This window comes from Salvelinus namaycush, chromosome 3 (genome assembly GCF_016432855.1).
Source record: "Salvelinus namaycush isolate Seneca chromosome 3, SaNama_1.0, whole genome shotgun sequence".
NCBI lineage: Eukaryota > Metazoa > Chordata > Actinopteri > Salmoniformes > Salmonidae > Salvelinus > Salvelinus namaycush.
The window spans coordinates 30,828,164-30,848,509 of record NC_052309.1 but is presented as its reverse complement, the minus strand read 5'-3'; the positions used below and the strand labels follow the sequence as shown (position 1 = coordinate 30,848,509).

The window sequence follows — 20,346 nt, the reverse complement described above, 5'->3', positions numbered from 1 at the left end:
CTCGGTCGAGCGCATGAAAAATCTGTAGGGTCCACTCATTCACAGTGGTCTTACTCTCTCATTTTTCAGAATACAAGCCTGAAACAATTTCTAAAGACTGTTGACATCTAGTGGAAGCCATAGGAAGTGCAATTTGAGTCCTAAGTCAATGGATACTGTAATGGCATTCAATAAAAAACTACAAACATAAAAAAATCCCACTTCCTGGATGGATTTTTCAGTTCTGTTATACTCACAGACATTATTTTAACAGTTTTGGAAACTTTAGAGTGTTTTCTATCCAAATCTATATGCATATCCTAGCTTCTGGGCCTGAGTAGCAGGCAGTTTACTTTGGGCACGCTTTTCATCCAGAAGGGAAAATAGTGCCCCCTACCCTAGTGAAGTTAAAAAAAACTTTTGCAATTATGCTAGCACAGCTGAAAACTGTTGTACTGATTAAAGAAGCAATAAAACCTGCCTTCTTTAGACTAGTTGAGTATCTGGAGCATCAGCATTTGTGGGTTCGATTACAGGCCCAAAATGGCCAGAAACAAAAAACTTTCTTCTGAAACTCTAGTTTTGTTCTGAAGGCTAATCCATGCGAGAAATGGCCAAGAAACTGAAGATATTGTACAGCGATGTGTACTACTCCCTTCACAGAACAGCTCAACTGTCTCTAACCAGAACAGAAAGAGGAGTGGGAGGCCACAGTGCACAACTGAGCAAGAGGATAAGTACATTAGAGTGTCTAGTTTGAGAAACAGACGCCTCACAAGTCCTCAACTGGCAGCTTCATTGAATAGTACCTGCAAAACACAAGTCTCAACGTCAACAGTGAAGAGGCGACTCCGGGATGCTGGCCTTCTAGGCAGAGTTCCTCTGTCCAGTGTCTGTGTTCTTTTGCCCATCTTAATCTTTTATTTTTATTGGCCAGTCTGAGATATGGCTTTTTCTTTGCAACTCTTTCTAGAAGGCCAGCACCCCGGAGTCGCCTCTTCACTGTTGACGTTGAGACTGGTGTTTTGCTGGTACTACATTTTAGCTTCAAGACAAAAACACAGAGGTACTGCTAGCTAAAGCTAACAACGTGTCTTCATCAAGTAATGTTAGCCTATCAAAAATGAATGATTACCCCTCTAATACAAATATAAAATTACAGTATGCCTACCTTACAAACAGTACAACAACCCATGCTTCATTTTTATCAATATCATGCAAATCATTAGGCTACATGTGGTAAAAGCAAATTGTGACTGAAAACGTGGATATAATTCACTGGGGAGTTGAGATGTTGAGCTGTTTTATATAAAAGCCCATTCCCGCCATGCAAAAATAAAATGCATATAGATCATACATATAAGTTATGTTTCTAAATTTGTAGCATTGTGTGGCAATCCGCCCAGCAGGGCCGCCGACAAGCGTGTGGCGAGCTGGCATTTGCCTAAGTACACAAGGGACAAAGTACTATTGTTTAGACTGATTCGCTTCATGATTTGTTTGACAGGATTTGTACGTTTTCATCTTCCCTAGGGCCAGGGGTTTTTACAGGATTATTTTGTTGACCATATGACCTGATTAGAAACATTTTATACCTGGAGTTTTACCTAGATTAGCCTACCAGATCAGGAAAAACTCTGGGCCCCGGGAAACCCCCCCCCCCCCCCTCACAACTCTGTGACCTTTGGTGCCACCACTGAAATCATCGCACAATGTTACAAATGAAAAAACATATTTGTATGATCCACTATCTCAAAACGTTGACTTACATATCTCAACATTTTGAGATAGTATCGACATAAAAAAATAAAATAAGTGGTTGTCACGTGTGCTCCCTCTCCGGCCTCTAGGTCAACAGGCTGCTCGTTATGGCGCACACCTGCCACCATCGTTACGCGCTCTTGCACGTCATCAGACTCACCTGGACTCCTTCACCTCCTTGATTATCTTCCCTATATATGTCACTTCCTTTGGTTCCTTCCCCAGGCGTTATTGTTTCTTTTCCGGTGTCATGTCTGTGCGTTGTTCGTGGTTCATATTTTGTTTTAAGTTGTGTTTATTTATTAAAACACTCACTCCCTGAACTTTCTTCTCGACTCTCAGCGCTTATTGTTACAGTGGTGGTGGGAATGGGCTTCCATAGTTTTACACAGCTCAATGCAGCTGGCAGGCAGTAGCTACTGCGACAATTTCAGAATGTAACGGGCTGTTACTGAAATTTCAGGTAAAACAATTTCAGAATGTAACGGGCTGTTACTGAAATTTCAGGTAAAACAATTTCAGAATGTAATGGGCTGTTACTGAAATGTCAGGTAAAACAATTTCAGAATGTAACGGGCTGTTACTGAAATTTCAGGTAAAACAATTTCAGAATGTAACGGGCTGTTACTGAAATTTCAGGTAAAACAATTTCAGAATGTAACGGGCTGTTACTGAAATTTCAGGTAAAACAATTTCAGCTCTTTCAAAAACATTGTTCTGCTTTTACCATTTATACTCTAGGAGTGTTGAGCTTGACGAGACAGTTCTGTTTACGCTGACGTGCTCGGAGGGGGGCAACTGTCGGGCGAGTATCGTGCGCGACACAACAGCATTTCCCTTTGCTATCATGAATGTGAAAACGGTGTAAGACTTCACTTGACAAGTGCAACTGCCTTAATGGTGTCAGTTTTCCTCCTTCTGGATATAACTGATAAACATTACATTATTAAGTGAGATGGAGTAGTTCAGGCTTATCTCAACACATATCCAAAAGGCTTTGTATTGTTATCTGGCCACACCTGAGGAAAAACATGAATGTTTGCCCACCCAGATGTCCTGCATACGATTTGAACTCAACCACGCTGTAACCGCTCTCAATTACGCTGAGCTTGCTTGAGGTTGTTTGGATTAAGGTTGGTTGTGGTTGCAGCAGCACTGTAGCGGCAGGGCTGTTGATGTGGATCTAAGATAATTGGTGAGCAATATTCCCTATTAACCCAGGCTAAAGATTCTGAGCGCTTCGGTTTGACCCTGTTCTCTGTGTCAGCCGCGAAAGGCTTCTGAGATAAGTAAATGGATAAATCTACTCGACTGGCTTGTAGTTGACTTTTTAGAGAGTCAGGGGGGTTTATGCCTTTTGTGCTTTGGGATCCATTTTCCAGGGCTAATCTCCTGAATGTGACCCCATCCCCTTCCCTCCCTTTTCTCTGATGGCTGGCTGGGGGGTTGTGGGCCTGGTGCAGTGCATCACAGATGAGGCTGGAGCCTGGGAGGGACGTGGCCACATGGCTCTACAGTGCGACCATTTTACTTGCATATGCGCCAAAATATTTTGCTGTGCAACCTGGAATTTTAATTTAGGAGCACTAGTGCGCCTAGAAAAATTTAGGATTCTAGCTTTTAATACCTGAAATATGTTTTATTGTGCTCCTAAATTTCTTTGTATTCTCCAACATTTTTCAACTTAAATAAAGCTCCGGCTCTGGGTGCTAGGCAGGCGGGTGAGCTCTCTCCCCTTACTTTGCTCTTGAAATGTTCAGTCATTAGTAATAGAGACTTTGTGGAGCAAGCAGCACCACTACAGGTCCATCTCTCTCGGCTGCTTGTGGATGGATGGGAAGAGTAGGAAGGAGAGAAGGAGGGGGGGAAGAGAGACAGAGAAAGAGGGAGGAAAAGCTCCTCTACCTAGCCTGGATGGAAAAATCCCCTGGAGCCCTGTGGATCACAAGACATTAATCTTGATGTTTAATGAGCTACTGACTGCAGCTTTAATTACCAGAGCATAGACACCTGTGACTGGAGGGACTGACCACCTCCAAAACCATGCCCTCTTACATTCACCTCTTAGCACAAACAAACACTGCTGGAATGGGCCCACAAACACCTGCGTGTGTGTTTACAGTTAGTGCATTAATCTTGAGATAGCTAAGTGGGACAAACATATCACAGGCATAGAAAGTACATTTTTCAGTGGAGTTAAAGCTAGAAGGGGGTGTCTGATGTTTCAGGATTTCAGATGTTTTTTTGAAGATATGCAGGAACTCTGCTGTTCTAGCCATTGGGGTACCAGGACAGAGAACAGCTACAGTCTATAGTTTTTGATGTCAGATGAGTTGAGTGTTGGTTTCTTGAGGAGGGGAGCAACTCGGGTCAGGGGACACAGCCAGTGGTCAAGGATGAGTTGATGAGGAATGGGAGAAGGTCTCCAGAGAGGTCTGGAGAAGGGGCTGGGGTCGAGCGGGTAGGTTGTCGGGGCGGCCAGACCTCACTAGTCACATGTCATATGGAGAGCGAGGAGAGAAAGAGGTCAAGGCATAGGGTAGTTCTATTTAACTAGGCAAGTCAGTTAATAAATTCTTATTTACAATGATACAGCCTGGATTCGAACCAGGGTATCTGTTGTGACGCCTCTAGGAGGAAGGAGAAGGTGGAAAATAGTTTCCTTGTGTTAGAGGCAGAAACTTGAAATGTAGAGTGGTAGAAAGGGGCTTTAGCAGCGGATACAGAGGAAGAGAATGTAAAGAGGAGGGAGTGAAAGGATGATAGGTCCTCCGGAATTTTTGTTTTCCTAAATGTTTGCTCAGCTGCCCGCATCCCTGTTCAGTATATTTGTATCTTGTGTCACCAGGCTCTTGGCGAGATCTCATACACTAGTGTCAGGGGAGGTGTGTGCTGGTTATCGGTAGGGCTGTGACACTACCAGTAACTTTTTGGTCCTTTAAAAATCTGCTGTATATAAAATATTGTGTGCTATAGCTTGGAAAATAAATACTTGTGACTCTGGATGACAACATAATGTTTTTCTCCAACATTAAGGCTGTTTTCCTAAAGAAGTTAAAGCCGCTTCGTGTTTTGTTTCCTTGCAACGATACTCACAAGTATGACGATACTGGTATCGTTCTGGCCCTAGTGGTCGGTGCAGTGTGAGTGGAGTGTGTGATTTGGGAGCTTCTTCTGAGAAGTCTCTGCTGTGTAGTGTGGTCCTGTCTATGCCCGTGAAAGATTACTGCCTGCTAGGTCAGCTCATCTGGGCCCCCTCCGCCAAACGGGAGAGAGAGGGAGACATAAACCTGAATCTGAGCCAGGCTACTGTGTGTCTTTCTCTGTCTCTCTATCTTTCTCTCTCTGGTCTCTCTCCCTCTTTCTCTCTTTCCCCCTCTCTCTGGTCTCTCTTTCTTTGGTCTCTCTCTCTCTCTCTTGACGGCCAACCACACGCCAGCTAGCAACTTCCCACCTCACACAACAGCCAATTAACAGGCTGGAATTAAGAGCCATGGAGTTAATTGGCAGTGCAATGACCTATTAGCTGCTAATCTGACCGGGACCGCTCCTATTTTGATTTGGAGAGAAATTTCATACATTGAAAGCAATGTTGTTTTGTTTGGGTGAAAATGCTTATTTTAATTTGACAGTCTATTTCAAATGAGAAGATAAGTGGAAGAGGCACTTTCCACATTGAGTGGAATGTTATAAGTGATGGCCATTCAACATGTAAGTTACCTGCTGCAGAGAAAAAGGAGACAGGCTATCTTTTGTCCCTCTTTTGTCAGGGAAGAATGCTTTCTAATGGGTTGCTGTAAGGACTGTGGGAACTGTGTGTAAAAGTACCACTCTCCTTCCACATCAGTCAGTGGAAACAGGTTGCCCCCTCCCTGGCTCTCTGTGTCGGCTGCTTGCCTGCCTGCCGGGTATAGTTTTGAGACAATTCAAACGTTTCCTCTCTGTGATAGCTTACTAGCTGCAGCTCTCTCTTTCTGCCCTATGCCACTGCTACACCCCTCAGTCACTCCTTCTCCCTTTTCCCTCCCGCTGAAGATGGACTGGCTGTCATTCACTCTCCTCTCATGGCCACACCCACTTCCCAGGTTGTTGTTAAAATTCAAGTTTTAGTGTTGTTTCTATGTGTTTGTTGGTTAAGTTTTTTGACTTATATTAATAGTAGGTTTGGTCTGTGCACCTCTTTGTTTATGTGTGTGTCTCTGACTGTCTCCAGAAAGAGTATTGCTCCTGTTCTCTTGGCTGTGGTGGACTGAGAGACATAAGGTCGTTAGGAGCGCTTGATGCAAACCAGATGCCTGTTTGCTTCTCTTCAGCGCTAGAGGAAAATACTAGAGAGGGGGGAGAAAGGGGGAGGCAGATGTGATCCTGACAGAGTAAAGCAGATGTGATATCTGTTTATGTAAATTTAGGTTTAGACGTTTCCCGTCATTTATGCAGGGGCTATTTTCTTCTTTTGTAAAAAAACTGGATCGAGAAAAGGAATGCAAATTGGCCACAGAAGAAATGGCAACTTAGCTTTCGGTTCTTCATCAGCCTCTTGCTGTTTTATTGCTAGATCTTTTTCCCCTCTCTTCACCTACTCCTACGCACTCTAACCCCATATGTGTTATTAGTAACAGTGAGTGGGGATCTGTCTATATTCAGTCAGGCCAGCATGGCTTTGCAATGGGATGATTCCCATGTTTTCTTCTATAATCTGCTGGTGTTGTTGTCAAGAACCAGCTGGCCAGGCTGGCTGGCTGCTTACTTGTTGTCATGACATTGTGACCTTTGGACTGCCATGTCAGAGGAGGGTCGGCCGGCCGAGGACTCAATGTTAAATCCTTCTTAACAAACAGACGTAGAGAACAAGGGCTTCTGTCAGCCTACTGCACAGAATACCAGGGCAGACTTCAGCATGGAACAACGTTGTGGAACCTACATATAAGAATATACCTCTCTGACATGTAGAATCAGGAATCACATCCGCTTTATTCTTGCAACGTTTGTCTTGTGAATGTAGCCCTGTCAGCACAGCCCTTGCTGTGTACAACGTTGGCTTATTTCACAGCCATCTCCTCATTTTAGCTTGAAATAGTATATGGAGGGATGCCTGAGTTCCTCCTCCTACAGTTTCTGTTTCCTCTACAGTGTTTCAAAGATAAGACATGTCAGTGTCTAGTCACACACTTTTTTTCTGGAAACCCACTCTAATCAGCGCACAGCTTAGGGTTTTTTGGCTGAATCTGAGATAGGTTTAGAAGTTGGCTCACAGTGTCCAGAGGGGCTAAGGTAAGGCATCTGAAAGAGGGGTAAAGGGGAGTTGAGGAATGGGGGATGTTTTGTAGGAGATGGGAGGAGGGAGACTAGAGATATGAAGAACAAGGTCAAGCTCTCCAGGGTGGACGGACGGCTTTTTTCTTTTAGCATTGGGCAACCGAGTTAAAATGTCTGGCCTTTTTAAGTTTTTCTGGCGGCTGTTTACAAGTGCACCTGTGAAATGTAGCCGGCCCTCTACTTAAAGCCCTGAAAAATATATGAGCCCAGATCCTCTTAACTTCTCTGCGCTACGGATCTCTTTAGCGGGATCATTTTCCTTAACAACCGCTGAATTGCAGCGCGCAAAATATTACTAAAAATATTTATAATCATGCAATCACAAGTGAAATATACCAAAACACAGCTTAGCTTCTTGTTAATCCACCTATCGTGTCAAATTTTGAAAATATGCTTTACAGCGAAAGCAATCCAAGCTTTTGTGAGTGTATCAATCAATGCTAGAACAGCTAGCCCCAAATTAGCATGGTCACGAAAGTCAGAAAAGCAATAAAATTAATCGCTTACCTTTGATAATCTTCGGATGTTTGCACTCACGAGACCCCCAGTTACACAATAAATGTTATTTTTGTTTGATAAATATTGCTTTTATAACAAAAAAACGCCATTTGGGTTGCGCGTTATGTTCAGGACACCACAGCCTCGTTCCGGTCCTGAAAGGCAGAAGAAAATTCCCAAACGTATCAGATTCAAAAATATTACTAAAAATATTTCTAATCATGCAATCACAAGTGAAATATACCAAAACACAGCTTAGCTGTCACGCTCCTGACCTATTGTTCCTTTTTTTCTTTTATTTATTTAGTTGGTCAGGGCGTGAGTTGGGGTGGGTTGTCTTTGTGTGTTTTGTCTAGTTTAGGGTGTGTGTATTGTTTAAGGGGTTTTTAGTATGTATGGGGTTGTGTTCAGTGTAGGTGTTTAGGAAAGTCTATGGTTGCCTGATTTGGTTCTCAATCAGAGACAGCTGTTTATTGTTGTCTCTGATTGGGAGCCATATTTAAGGCAGCCATAGGCTTTAGGTGTTTGTGGGTAATTGTCTATGTTCTATGTTGCATGTATGCACTTAGTTCTGTTTAGCTTCACGATCGTTTGTTTTGTTCATTTTGTAAGTTTTGTTTTTTCCTTCATTAAAGAAGATGTATTTTTCACGCGCTGCGCCTTGGTCCTCTCTTTATCAAGAAGACGATCGTGACAGAATTACCCACCAATCTAGGACCAAGCGGCGTGTCAAGCGGCAACAGGACCCACCTACACAGGATTTCTGGACATGGGAGGACGAATTGGATGGTAAGGGACCTTGGGCTCAACCAGGAGAATATCGCCGCCCCAAAGCTGAGCTGGAGGCAGCGAAAGCCGAGAGGAGGCGATATGAGGAGGCAGCACGGAGGCAAGGCTGGAAGCCCGTGAGTACTACCCAAAAATTTCTTGGGGGGGGGCTTAAAGGGAGAGTGGCGAAGTCAGGTAGGAGACCTGCGCCTACTCCCTGTACTTACCGTGGAGAGCGAGAGTACGGGCAGACACCGTGTTACGCAGTAGAGCGCATGGTGTCTCCTGTACGTGTGCACAGCCCGGTGCGGTACATACCAGCTCCTCGTATCGGCCGGGCCAGATTGAGCATTGAGCCAAGTGCCATGAAGCCGGCTCTACACATCTGGCCACCAGTGCGTCTCCTCGGGCCGGCTTACATGGCACCAGCCTTACGCATGGTGTCCCCGGTTCGCCTACATAGCCCGGTGCGGGTTATTCCACCTCCCCGCACTGGTCGGGCGTCGGGGAGCATACAACCAGGTAAGGTTGGGCAGGCTCAGTGCTTAAGGGAGCCAGTACGCCTGCACGGTCCGGTATTTCCGGCGCCACCTTCCCGCCTCAACCCAGTACCACCAGTGCCTACACCACGCACCAGGCTTCCTGTGCGTCTTCAGAGCCCTGTGCCTCCTCCACGCACTAGCTCTATGGTGCGTGTCTCCAGCCCAGTACCACCAGTGCCTTCTCCACGCACTAGCCCTATGGTGCGTGTATCCAGCCCTTTACCACCAGTGCCTACACCACGCACCAAGCCTCTTGTGTGTCCCCAGAGTCCTGTGCGTCCTGTTGCTGCTCCCCGCACTAGCCCTGAGATGCGTGTCCCCAGCCCGGTACCACCAGTGCCGGCACCACGCACTAGGCCTAATGTGCGTCTCCAGGGTCCAGTATGCACTGTTCCTTCTCCCCGTACTCGCCCTGATGTGCGTGCCCTCAGCCCGGTAACCCCAGTGCCGGTACCACGCACCAGGCCTATAGTACGCCTTGAGAGTCCAGTGTGCCCTGTTGTTGTTCCCCGCACTAGCCTGATGGTGCGTGTCCGTAGCCCGGTACCTCCAGTTCCGGCACCACGCACCAGGCCTACAGTGCGTCTCAGCCGGCCAGAGTCTGCCGTCTGCCCAGCGGTGCCTGAGCTGCCCGTCTGCCCAACGGCGCCTGAACTGCCCGTCTGCCCAACGGCGCCTGAACTGCCCGTCTGCCCAACGGCGCCTGAACTGCCCGTCTGCCCAACGGCGCCTGAACTGCCCGTCTGCCAAGCGGCGTCTGAACTGTCCGTCTGCCAAGCGCCGCATGAACTGCCCGTCGGTACTGAGCCCTCAAAGCCGCCCGTCTGCCATGAGCCTGCAAAGCCGCCCGTCTGCCATGAGCCTTCAGAGCCGTCCGCCAGACAGGAGCCGCCAGAGCCTTCCGCCAGACAGGATCAGCCAGAGCCTTCCGCCAGACAGGATCAGCCAGAGCCTTCCGCCAGACAGGATCAGCCAGAGCCTTCCGCCAGACAGGATCAGCCAGAGCCTTCCGCCAGCCATGAGCAGCCAGAGCCTTCCGCCAGCCATGAGCAGCCAGAGCCTTCAGCCAGCCATGAGCAGCCAGATCCGTCAGCCAGCCATGAGCAGCCAGATCCGTCAGCCAGCCATGAGCAGCCAGATCCGTCAGCCAGCCATGAGCAGCCAGATCCGTCAGCCAGCCATGAGCAGCCAGATCCGTCAGCCAGCCATGAGCAGCCAGATCCGTCAGCCAGCCATGAGCAGCCAGATCCGTCAGCCAGCCATGAGCAGCCAGATCCGTCAGCCAGCCATGAGCAGCCAGATCCGTCAGCCAGCCATGAGCAGCCAGATCCGTCAGCCAGCCATGAGCTGCCGTCCCTCAGTCCAGAGCTGCCGTCCCTCAGTCCGGAGCTGCCGTCCCTCAGTCCGGAGCTGCCGTCCCTCAGTCCGGAGCTGCCGTCCCTCAGTCCGGAGCTGCCGTCCCTCAGTCCGGTGCTGCCCCTCAGTCCGGAGCTGCCGTCCCTCAGTCCGGTGCTGCCCCTCAGTCCGGTGCTGCCCCTCAGTCCGGTGCTGCCCCTTAGTCCGGTGATGCCCCTTAGTCCGGTGATGCCCCTTAATCCAGTGGGGTTAATTTGGAGGGTGGACATTTGGAGGAGACTACGAAAGCGGGTAGTGACTATGGTGGGGTGGGGACCACGACCAGCGCCAGAGCCGCCACCGTGGACAGACGCCCACCCAGACCCTCCCCTAGACTTTATGCTGGTGCGCCCGGAGTTCGCACCTTAAGGGGGGGGTTATGTCACGTTCCTGACCTATTGTTCCTTTTTTCTTTTATTTATTTAGTTGGTCAGGGCGTGAGTTGGGGTGGGTTGTCTTTGTGTGTTTTGTCTAGTTTAGGGTGTGTGTATTGTTTAAGGGGTTTTTAGTATGTATGGGGTTGTGTTCAGTGTAGGTGTTTAGGAAAGTCTATGGTTGCCTGATTTGGTTCTCAATCAGAGACAGCTGTTTATTGTTGTCTCTGATTGGGAGCCATATTTAAGGCAGCCATGGGCTTTAGGTGTTTGTGGGTAATTGTCTATGTCTATGTTCTATGTTGCATGTATGCACTTAGTTCTGTTTAGCTTCACGATCGTTTGTTTTGTTCATTTTGTAAGTTTTGTTTTTTCCTTCATTAAAGAAGATGTATTTTTCACGCGCTGCGCCTTGGTCCTCTCTTTATCAAGAAGACGATCGTGACATTAGCTTGTTGTTAATCCACCTATCGTGTCAGATTTTTTAAATATGCTTTACAGCGAAAGCAATCCAAGCTTTTGTGAGTGTATCAATCAATGCTAGAACAGCTAGCCCCAAATTAGCATGGTCACGAAAGTCAGAAAAGCAATAAAATTAATCGCTTACCTTTGATAATCTTCGGATGTTTGCACTCACGAGACTCCCAGTTACACAATAAATGTTATTTTTGTTCGATAAATATTGCTTTTATAACAAAAAAACGCCATTTGGGTTGCACGTTATGTTCAGAAAACTACAGCCTCGTTCCGTTCGACGGAAATTCCAAAAAGTATCCGTAATGTTTGTAGAAACATGTCAAATGTTTTTTATAATCAATCCTCAGGTTGTTTTTAACATACATAATCGATAATATTTCAACCGGACCGTAACCTATTCAATAAAAGAGAGAAAGAAAATGGAGAGCTACCCCTCTCGCGCTCAGGAACTAATCAAAGGACACCTGACTAGTTTTGAATAAAAAATTAAAAAATAAAAGCCTGAAACTATGTCTAAAGCCTGGTCACAGCCTGAGGAAGCCATTGGAAAAGGAATCTGGTTGATACCCCTTTAAATGGAAGAAAGACGGGAAATTAAACACAGATTAAAAAAATTAAAAAATCACTTCCTGGTTAGATTTCCTCGGGTTTTCGCCTGCAAAATCTGTTTTGTTATACTCACAGACAATATTTTGACAGTTTTGGAAACTTTGGAGTGTTTTCTATCCTAATCTGTAAATTATATGCATATTCTACGATCTGGACCTGAGAAATAATCCGTTTACCTTGGGAAAAAAAAAAGAAATCTGACCCTTAGCATCAAGAGGTTAAACAAGCTGTTCAGCACTCACTCCTCTGCTTTGCCAAGGGCAAAATTGCTTATTTTACTGTTGCTATGGGGGGCAAATAAATCACAGTTTAAATTCCTCTTTCAGAGGCAGAGAGACGTAATCATTGATGTATCTTTATGTCTGTGTAGACTTTCTCCTCACCTAACTAAACTAATCTGTCTCCACTATGTAGGCCTAACACATTTTCATCTACATGAAGTTTAAAGCTGCACAGTTTGGTAGCTAGCTCAGAACTGATTCTCGCCACAATAAGGAACAACATCTTGTCAAATAAGATACAGGGGATCATATCTCGTGGTCATGTGTGGTGTTTATTTCTCTGTGCTGCACGGTGCTGCACACAGGGACAGAGGTTTGCTGGAGACATGTTTGAAAGGAGCTTAAGTGCTCTAAGATGTCTCACAGTGGCTGTTAGTGAGATTAGCAGAGCATCCAGGCCACAGCCGCTCATGATCCAGAAACAAACCCCACTATCAAAGTCGGGTAGTAAAGACACCGCTAGCCTGCTCTGTTTGTGGATCTTGCCAAATCCTATGGTCACTGTCAAGACGACACGAACAGGTCCGGGACCAGCATAGGGAAACTGTGCTATCTTGTGTGGTATTCTATGCAGCATCAAGCAGGAGCCCTTGTTCTCTAAGTCATCACGTGACAATGATCATAGGAGTTGACCAGACAGAGCAAACCAATCAGAGACTAGGCTAAGACAGTGCACCTGGAGCTTCTATCTATCTATCTATAGACACACCTACTCATTCCAGGGTTTTTCTTTATTTGTACTATTTTCTACATTGTAGAGTAATAGTGAAGACATCAAAATTATGAAATAACACATGGAATCATGTAATAACCAAAAAAGTGTTAAACAAATCAAAATATATTTTATATTTGAGATTCTTCAAAGTAGCCACCCTTTGCCTTGATGACAGCTTTGCACACGCTTGACATTCTCTCAACCAGCTTCATGAGGTAGTCACCTGGAATGCATTTCAATTAACAGGTGTGCCTTGTTAAAAGTTAATTTGTGGAATTTCTTTCCTTCTTAATGCATTTGAGCCAATCAGTTGTGCTGTGACAAGGTTGGGTTGGTATACAGAAGATATCCCTATTTGGTAAAAGACCAAGTCCATATTATGGGAAGAACAGCTCAAATTAGCAAAGAGAAACGACAGTCCATCATTACTTTTAAGACATGAAGGTCAGCCAATCTGGAACATTTCAAGGACTTTGAAAGTTTCTTCAAGTGCAGTGGCAAAAACCATCAAGCGCTATGATGAAACTGGCTCTCATGAGGACCGCCACAGGAAAGGAAGACCCAGAGTTACCTCTGCTGCAGAGGAAAAGTTAATTAGAGTTAACTGCACCTCAGATTGCAGCCCAAATATATGATTCACAGAGTTCAAGTAACAGACTCTACAATCTCTAATTGTTGATTTGTTTGATGTTACATATTAGAAGGCAAACATTTTCTGCAGTATCAGTACATATTGTATTATAAATTGAGTGGGAACCAACTGTTTTGCAGGTATACACTAAAGTATTAATTCTTATACTTTGATTTCGTTTTCAAATGATCATATCTTACCTATCCACATGGTTTCTGTTTATTCAAAAGCGGCTTGTTTTGCAATACTACAGTGTTTCAAAAATGATGCAAACTCTTTGTTTGCTTCGTACTACAATTGCTTTACCGATTTTTTTTCTCAACATCAACTGTTCAGAGGAGACTGCGTGAATCAGGCGTTCATGATCGAATTGCTGCAAAGAAACCACTTGCTGCGAAGAAACCACTACTAGAAGACACCAATAAGAAGAAGAGACTTGCTTGGGCCAAGAAACACGAGCAACGGACATTACACTTATGGAAATCTGTCCTTTGGTCTGATGAGTCCAAATCTCCAGGCTGTGTAAGGGCTATTTGACCAAGACGGAGAGTGATGGAGTGCTGCATCAGATGACCTTGCCTCCACAATCACGCGACCTCAACCCACTTGAGATGGTTTGGGATGAGTTGGACCGCAGATTGAAGAAAAAGTAGCCAACAAGTGCTCAGCATATGTGGGAACTCCTTCAAGACTGTTGGAAAAGTATTCCTCGTGAAGCTGGTTGAGAGAATGCCAAGAGTGTGCAAAGCTGACATCAAGGCAAAGGGTGGCTACTTTGAAGAATCTCAAATATAAAATATATTTTGATTTGTTTAACACTTTTTTGGTTATTACATGATTCCATATGTGTTATTTCATAGTTTTGATATCTTCACTATTATTCTACATTGTAGAAAATAGTAAAAAATTAAGAAAAACCCTTGAATGAGTAGCTGTGTCCAAACTTTTGACTGGTACTGTATCTAGCCAGCCTGCAGCAGCGCTTTCACTTGACCCCTCTAACTGGGTACAGACACACTTCAGGCATGAATGGAAACTTGTGGTGAAATGTAGCTGCTCTGTCTGTTTTCTGTGTGCTGCAGAGAAAATTACTTGCTTAGTGTTAATAAAAAAAAAAAAAAATTGTCATGAAGAAAAACAAAAAATCACACCGAATACAAACATACACATACAGTTGAAGTCGGAAGTTTGCGTACACCTTAGCCAAATACATTTAAACTCAGTTTTTCACAATTCCTGACATTTAATCCGAGTAAAAAGTCTTAGGTCAGTTAGGATCACCACTTTATTTAAAAAATGTGAAATGTCAGAATAATAGTAGAGAGAATTATTTATTTCAGCTTTTATTTCTTTCATCACATTCCCAGTGGGTCAGAAGTTTACATACACTCAATTAGTATTTGGTAGCATTGCCTTTAATTTGTTTAACTTACGTCAAACGTTTCGGGTAGCCTTCCGCAAGCTTCCCACAATAAATTGGGTGAATTTTGGCCCATTCCTCCTGACAGAGCTGGTGTAACTGAGTCAGGTTTGTAGGCCTCCTTGCTCGCACACACTTTTTCAGTTCTGCCCACAAATTTTCTATAGGATTGAGGTAAGGGCTTTGTGATGGCCACTCCAATACCTTGACTTTGTTGTCCTTAAGCCATTTTGCCACAACTTTGGAAGTATGCTTGAGGTCATTGTCCATTTGGAAGACCCATTTGCGACCAAGCTTTAACTTCCTGACTGATGTCTTGAGATGTTGCTTAAATATATCCACATAATTTTCCTGCCTCATGATGCCATCTATTTTGTGAAGTGCACCAGCCCCTCATGCAGCAAAGCACCCCCACAACATGATGTTGCCACACCCGTGCTTCACGGTTGGGATGGTGTTCTTCGGCTTGCAAGCATCCCCCTTTTTCCTCCAAACATAACGATGGTCATTATGGCCAAACAGTTCTATTTTTGTTTTATCAGACCAGAGGACATTTCTCCAAAAAGTGCGATCTTTGTCCCCATGTGCAGTTGCAAACCGTAGTCTGGCTTTTTTATGGTGGTTTTGGAGCAGTGGCTTCTTCCTTGCTGAGCGGCCTTTCAGGTGATGTCGATATAGGACTCGTTTTACTGTGGATACTTTTGTACCTGTTTCCTCCAGCATCTTCACAAGGTCCTTTGTTGTTGTTCTGGGATTGATGTGCACTTTTTGCACCAAAGTACGTTCATCTCTAGGAGACAGAACGCGTCTCCTTCCTGAACGGTATGATGGCTGTGTGGTCCCATGGTGTTTATACTTGCGTACTACTGTTTGTACAGATGAAAGTGGTACCTTCAGGCATTTGGAAATTGCTCCCAAGGATGAACCAGACTTGTAGAGGTCTCCAATTTCTTTTCCTAGGTCTTGGCTGATTTCTTTTGATTTTCACATGATGTCAAGCAAAGATGCACGGACTTTGAAGGTAGGCCTTGAAATACATCCACAGGTACACTTCCAATTGACTCAAATTATGTCATTCAGCCGATCAGAAGCTTCTAAAGCCATGACATAATTTTCTGGAATTTTCCGAGCTGTTTAAAGGCACAGTCAACTTAGTGTATGTTAACTTCTGACCCCCTTGAATTGTGATACAGTGAATTGTAATTGAAATAATCTGTCTGTAAACAATTGTTGGAAAAATGACTTGTGTCATGCACAAAGTAGATGTCCTAACCAACTTGCCAAAAGTATAGTTTGTTAACAGGAGATTTGTGGAGAGGTTGAAAAACGAGTTTTAATGACTCCAACCTAAGTGTATGTAAACTTCTGACTTCAACTGTACGTGCAAAAACAGCATTATTGTTTGCCACATGGGCTGAAACTGCACCATTTTGTTTCTCTCCGTAGCTCACGCACTTTCAATATTTAAATATTAAATCATTTGATTTTTCCATTGTGTTGATGATGGGGCTTGATAATTGATTGTTTTTTTCAAGATTAGAAGAGAATCGTCCAATCCATCGGGTATCTCACTATACCCCCATATGCCATGTCTTGAAATATGCAGACAGGCAGATTAAAAGTACATTTACATTGTAATAATTCTGGCAGCCATCTTTCAAGCTCTGCCCACAACTTCCGGACTTGATAGCATTCCCAGAAAGCATGGATTATTGAGCCATTTTTTGTTTTACACTTAAGACATGACTCTGCCGTTGTGCTGTTGAATTTGTGCATTTTGTCTCTTGTTTCATACGTTAGCTTGTACTGGATTAAGCGTACATTTTCGTTAATTGTAATTTTGTTTGTTATGCCCCAACTTTCCCAACATCTTGTGTCTTTAACCCTGTCTCTCTCTCTCTCCGTCTATCTAACTGAGGATAGACAGACTTGCATTGTGTTTTCTTTGCGTAAAAATACTTTCCCGGTTATAGTTTGTCTTTTCTCCTTGCTTGCTTACGGTCAATATATGATTTTCAGATGTCAGTAAAAGATATGACTGACTATTTTGTTTCAAATCTATATTTTGAGATGCCAGGTACAATATGCTGCCCACTTGAAATAGTAGGCTTGTGATTGTCATTTGTCTCCTGAAGAATATTTTATTCTTTATGCTAAGATTTAGTATGATATAATAATTGTATTTTCAGTGCAGTGTACATAGTGTAACTGCAAGACATAGCTCACATCAACTTCCCTCCCTTTGCCTGTCTGGTCTTTTGATCCCCTTCACCTCTGCTAGGCATCTACTTTACACTTCTGTCTACTGCTTTGGCACAGTCAGGATTCAGGAACTGTCTTATGTGTTGTTAGTGTAATATTAGCATTTCTTGTAAACCACTAAGTCTTGCCCGACTGAGTAAAACTGAGAAGATGGAGAGAAACGTTTGTATGCATTAGGCTAATAAGTGAATTAATCATACATTAAGCCAATACAGGCTGGTTAAATTATTCAAATTCTTGGTAGTTTGTTCAACAGAAAAGTGAAACAGAGGAAATTGTAGCCAGTGTAGCTATATAAATAGTTTTTTGCAGCTGAGCTGGTTAGCAAATTTGTTTAAAAAAAATTACTCTAACCCTGTCTCTCTCCGTCTGTCTATCTAGCTGAGGAGGACGGTGTGTGGGAGAGCGGCCTATCCTATGAGTGCAGGACGCTCTTGTTCAAAGCCATCCACAACCTGCTGGAGCGCTGTCTCATGAACCGCAGCTTCGTACGCGTCGGCAAGTGGTTCGTCAAGCCCTACGAGAAGGATGAGAAGCCCATTAATAAGAGGTAAGATGCTCCTACTCACTCCTCCAGTTCTCTCCTTCCTTCCCCTCTCCCCAGTGTCGACAGTCCTCCAATTCTCTCCTTCTTCCTTCCCCTCTCCCCAGTGTCGACAGTCCTCCAGTTCTCTCCTTCTTCCTTCCCCTCTCCCCAGTGTCGACAGTCCTCCAGTTCTCTCCTTCCTTCCCCTCTCCCCAGTGTCGACAGTCCTCCAGTTCTCTCCTTCTTCCTTCCCCTCTCCCCAGTGTCGACAGTCCTCCAGTTCTCTCCTTCCTTCCCCTCTCCCCAGTGTCGACAGTCCTCCAGTTCTCTCCTTCTTCCTTCCCCTCTCCCCAGTGTCGACAGTCCTCCAGTTCTCTCCTTCCTTCCCCTCTCCCCAGTGTCGACAGTCCTCCAGTTCTCTCCTTCTTCCTTCCCCTTTCCCCAGTGTCGACAGTCCTCCAGTTCTCTCCTTCTTCCTTCCCCTCTCCCCAGTGTCGACAGTCCTCCAGTTCTCTCCTTCTTCCTTCCCCTCTCCCCAGTGTCGACAGTCCTCCAGTTCTCTCCTTCTTCCTTCCCCTCTCCCCAGTGTCGACAGTCCTCCAGTTCTCTCCTTCTTCCTTCCCCTCTCCCCAGTGTCGACAGTCCTCCAGTTCTCTCCTTCTTCCTTCCCCTCTCCCCAGTGTCGACAGTCCTCCAGTTCTCTCCTTCCTCCTTCCCCTCTCCCCAGTGTCGACAGTCCTCCAGTTCTCTCCTTCTTCCTTCCCCTCTCCCCAGTGTCGACAGTCCTCCAGTTCTCTCCTTCTTCCTTCCCCTCTCCCCAGTGTCGACAGTCCTCCAGTTCTCTCCTTCTTCCTTCCCCTCTCCCCAGTGTCGACAGTCCTCCAGTTCTCTCCTTCTTCCTTCCCCTCTCCCCAGTGTCGACAGTCCTCCAGTTCTCTCCTTATTCCTTCCCCTCTCCCCAGTGTCGACAGTCCTCCAGTTCTCTCCTTCTTCCTTCCCCTCTCCCCAGTGTCGACAGTCCTCCAGTTCTCTCCTTCCTCCTTCCCCTCTCCCCAGTGTCGACAGTCCTCCAGTTCTCTCCTTCTTCCTTCCCCTCTCCCCAGTGTCGACAGTCCTCCAGTTCTCTCCTTCTTCCTTCCCCTCTCCCCAGTGTCGACAGTCCTCCAGCTCTCTCCTTCTTCCTTCCCCTCTCCCCAGTGTCGACAGTCCTCCAGCTCTCTCCTTCTTCCTTCCCCTCTCCCCAGTGTCGACAGTCCTCCAGTTCTCTCCTTCCTTCCCCTCTCCCCAGTGTCGACAGTCCTCCAGTTCTCTCCTTCTTCCTTCCCCTCTCCCCAGTGTCGACAGTCCTCCAGTTCTCTCCTTCTTCCTTCCCCTTTCCCCAGTGTCGACAGTCCTCCAGTTCTCTCCTTCTTCCTTCCCCTCTCCCCAGTGTCGACAGTCCTCCAGTTCTCTCCTTCTTTCTTTCCCTCTCCCCAGTGTCGACAGTCCTCCAGTTCTCTCCTTCTTCCTTCCCCTCTCCCCAGTGTCGACAGTCCTCCAGTTCTCTCCTTCTTCCTTCCCCTCTCCCCAGTGTCGACAGTCCTCCAGTTCTCTCCTTCTTCCTTCCCCTCTCCCCAGTGTCGACAGTCCTCCAGTTCTCTCCTTCTTCCTTCCCCTCTACCACTGGTGTTGTAGTAGCCCACTGAAGGATAGAATAAAGATGGATTGAATACATTTGTCAATAGTTCAAGAACGTCTGATTTGTGCCTCATTTACACTTGGGTGCTGTGCTCTATTAATCAATCAGATAAGTACCCCTCTCTTCTTACTCCCTTTCCAGGTAGATTTAGTCCTGAGCCCAATGCCCATTCTCAGTCCCCATAGAGAAGTGTGTTTTCTGCGTTGGTTAAATAAAGTTGTGAAGGTTTTGAATTGGAGAGCAGGGCTACAGACCCGTTCTTTCTACCCTGTTGGCTGTACTTCCTGGAAGTGTGTTGCCAAGCCGCAGCAGTGACTGAGCCGTCCCCTCTATCTGGTGGGGAGAATTTGTCTCTGTCAGTGTCTGGCCTCTGATAAGCGAAGGAGGCACACAGCTGCTGAGGAGTAAACAACCGAGGTGGTGACACTCGGTGCTCCTCGTCACCCTAGTCGAAATATCTTGTAGGATTAGTGAATTTTTTCAATAGAATCCTATAGGATTCTCACAATCCTGTACGATTTTGTAACACCTCTATCAGAATCCTATTGGACTACTTTTTTCCTATTGGAAATAAAAAGTGATCCTATAGGATTCTTGTAGTCCTATAGGATATTGTGTCACCTGTATCAGAATCCTATTGGAATCCTATTAGACTACTTGGACAAATAATGACACTTGAATAATGTTTACATAACTTACATTACTCATATCACATGTATATACTATATTTTATACCATCTATTGCACCTTGCCTATTCCGCTCGGCCATCGCTCATCCATATACTTACATGTGCATATTCTCATTCACCCCTTTAGATTTGTGTGTATTAAGTAGTTGTTGGGGAATTGTTAGATTACTTGTTAGATATTACTGCACTGACGGAACTAGAAGCACAAGCATTTCGCTACACTCGCATTAACATCTGCTAACCATGTGTATGTGACAAATAAAATTTGATTTGATTTGACTACTTTTTTCCTATGAGGAATCAAAAGTAATCCTATTGGACCCTTAAGAGTGACTGATGAGGTTACCGCTAGCACCGGCTTGCAGTGTTAATTAACTACCAAGTTCAGTTCACTGCCTGTGGTTGTGCATAGAATCTCTTTATAA

At 45.2% G+C, this 20,346-nt stretch overlaps 1 protein-coding gene across 1 annotated transcript in view; it reads left to right on the top strand.

Annotated features, from left to right (window-relative positions):
• med13a (mediator complex subunit 13a) overlaps positions 1–20,346 on the top strand; it is a 125,070-nt gene that overhangs the window by 13,747 nt on the left and 90,977 nt on the right. Inside the window, exon 3 of the mRNA XM_038990169.1 lies at positions 17,410–17,578. Coding sequence (XP_038846097.1) covers positions 17,410–17,578 — 169 coding nt within the window. The remainder of the gene's footprint in view (positions 1–17,409; positions 17,579–20,346) is intronic.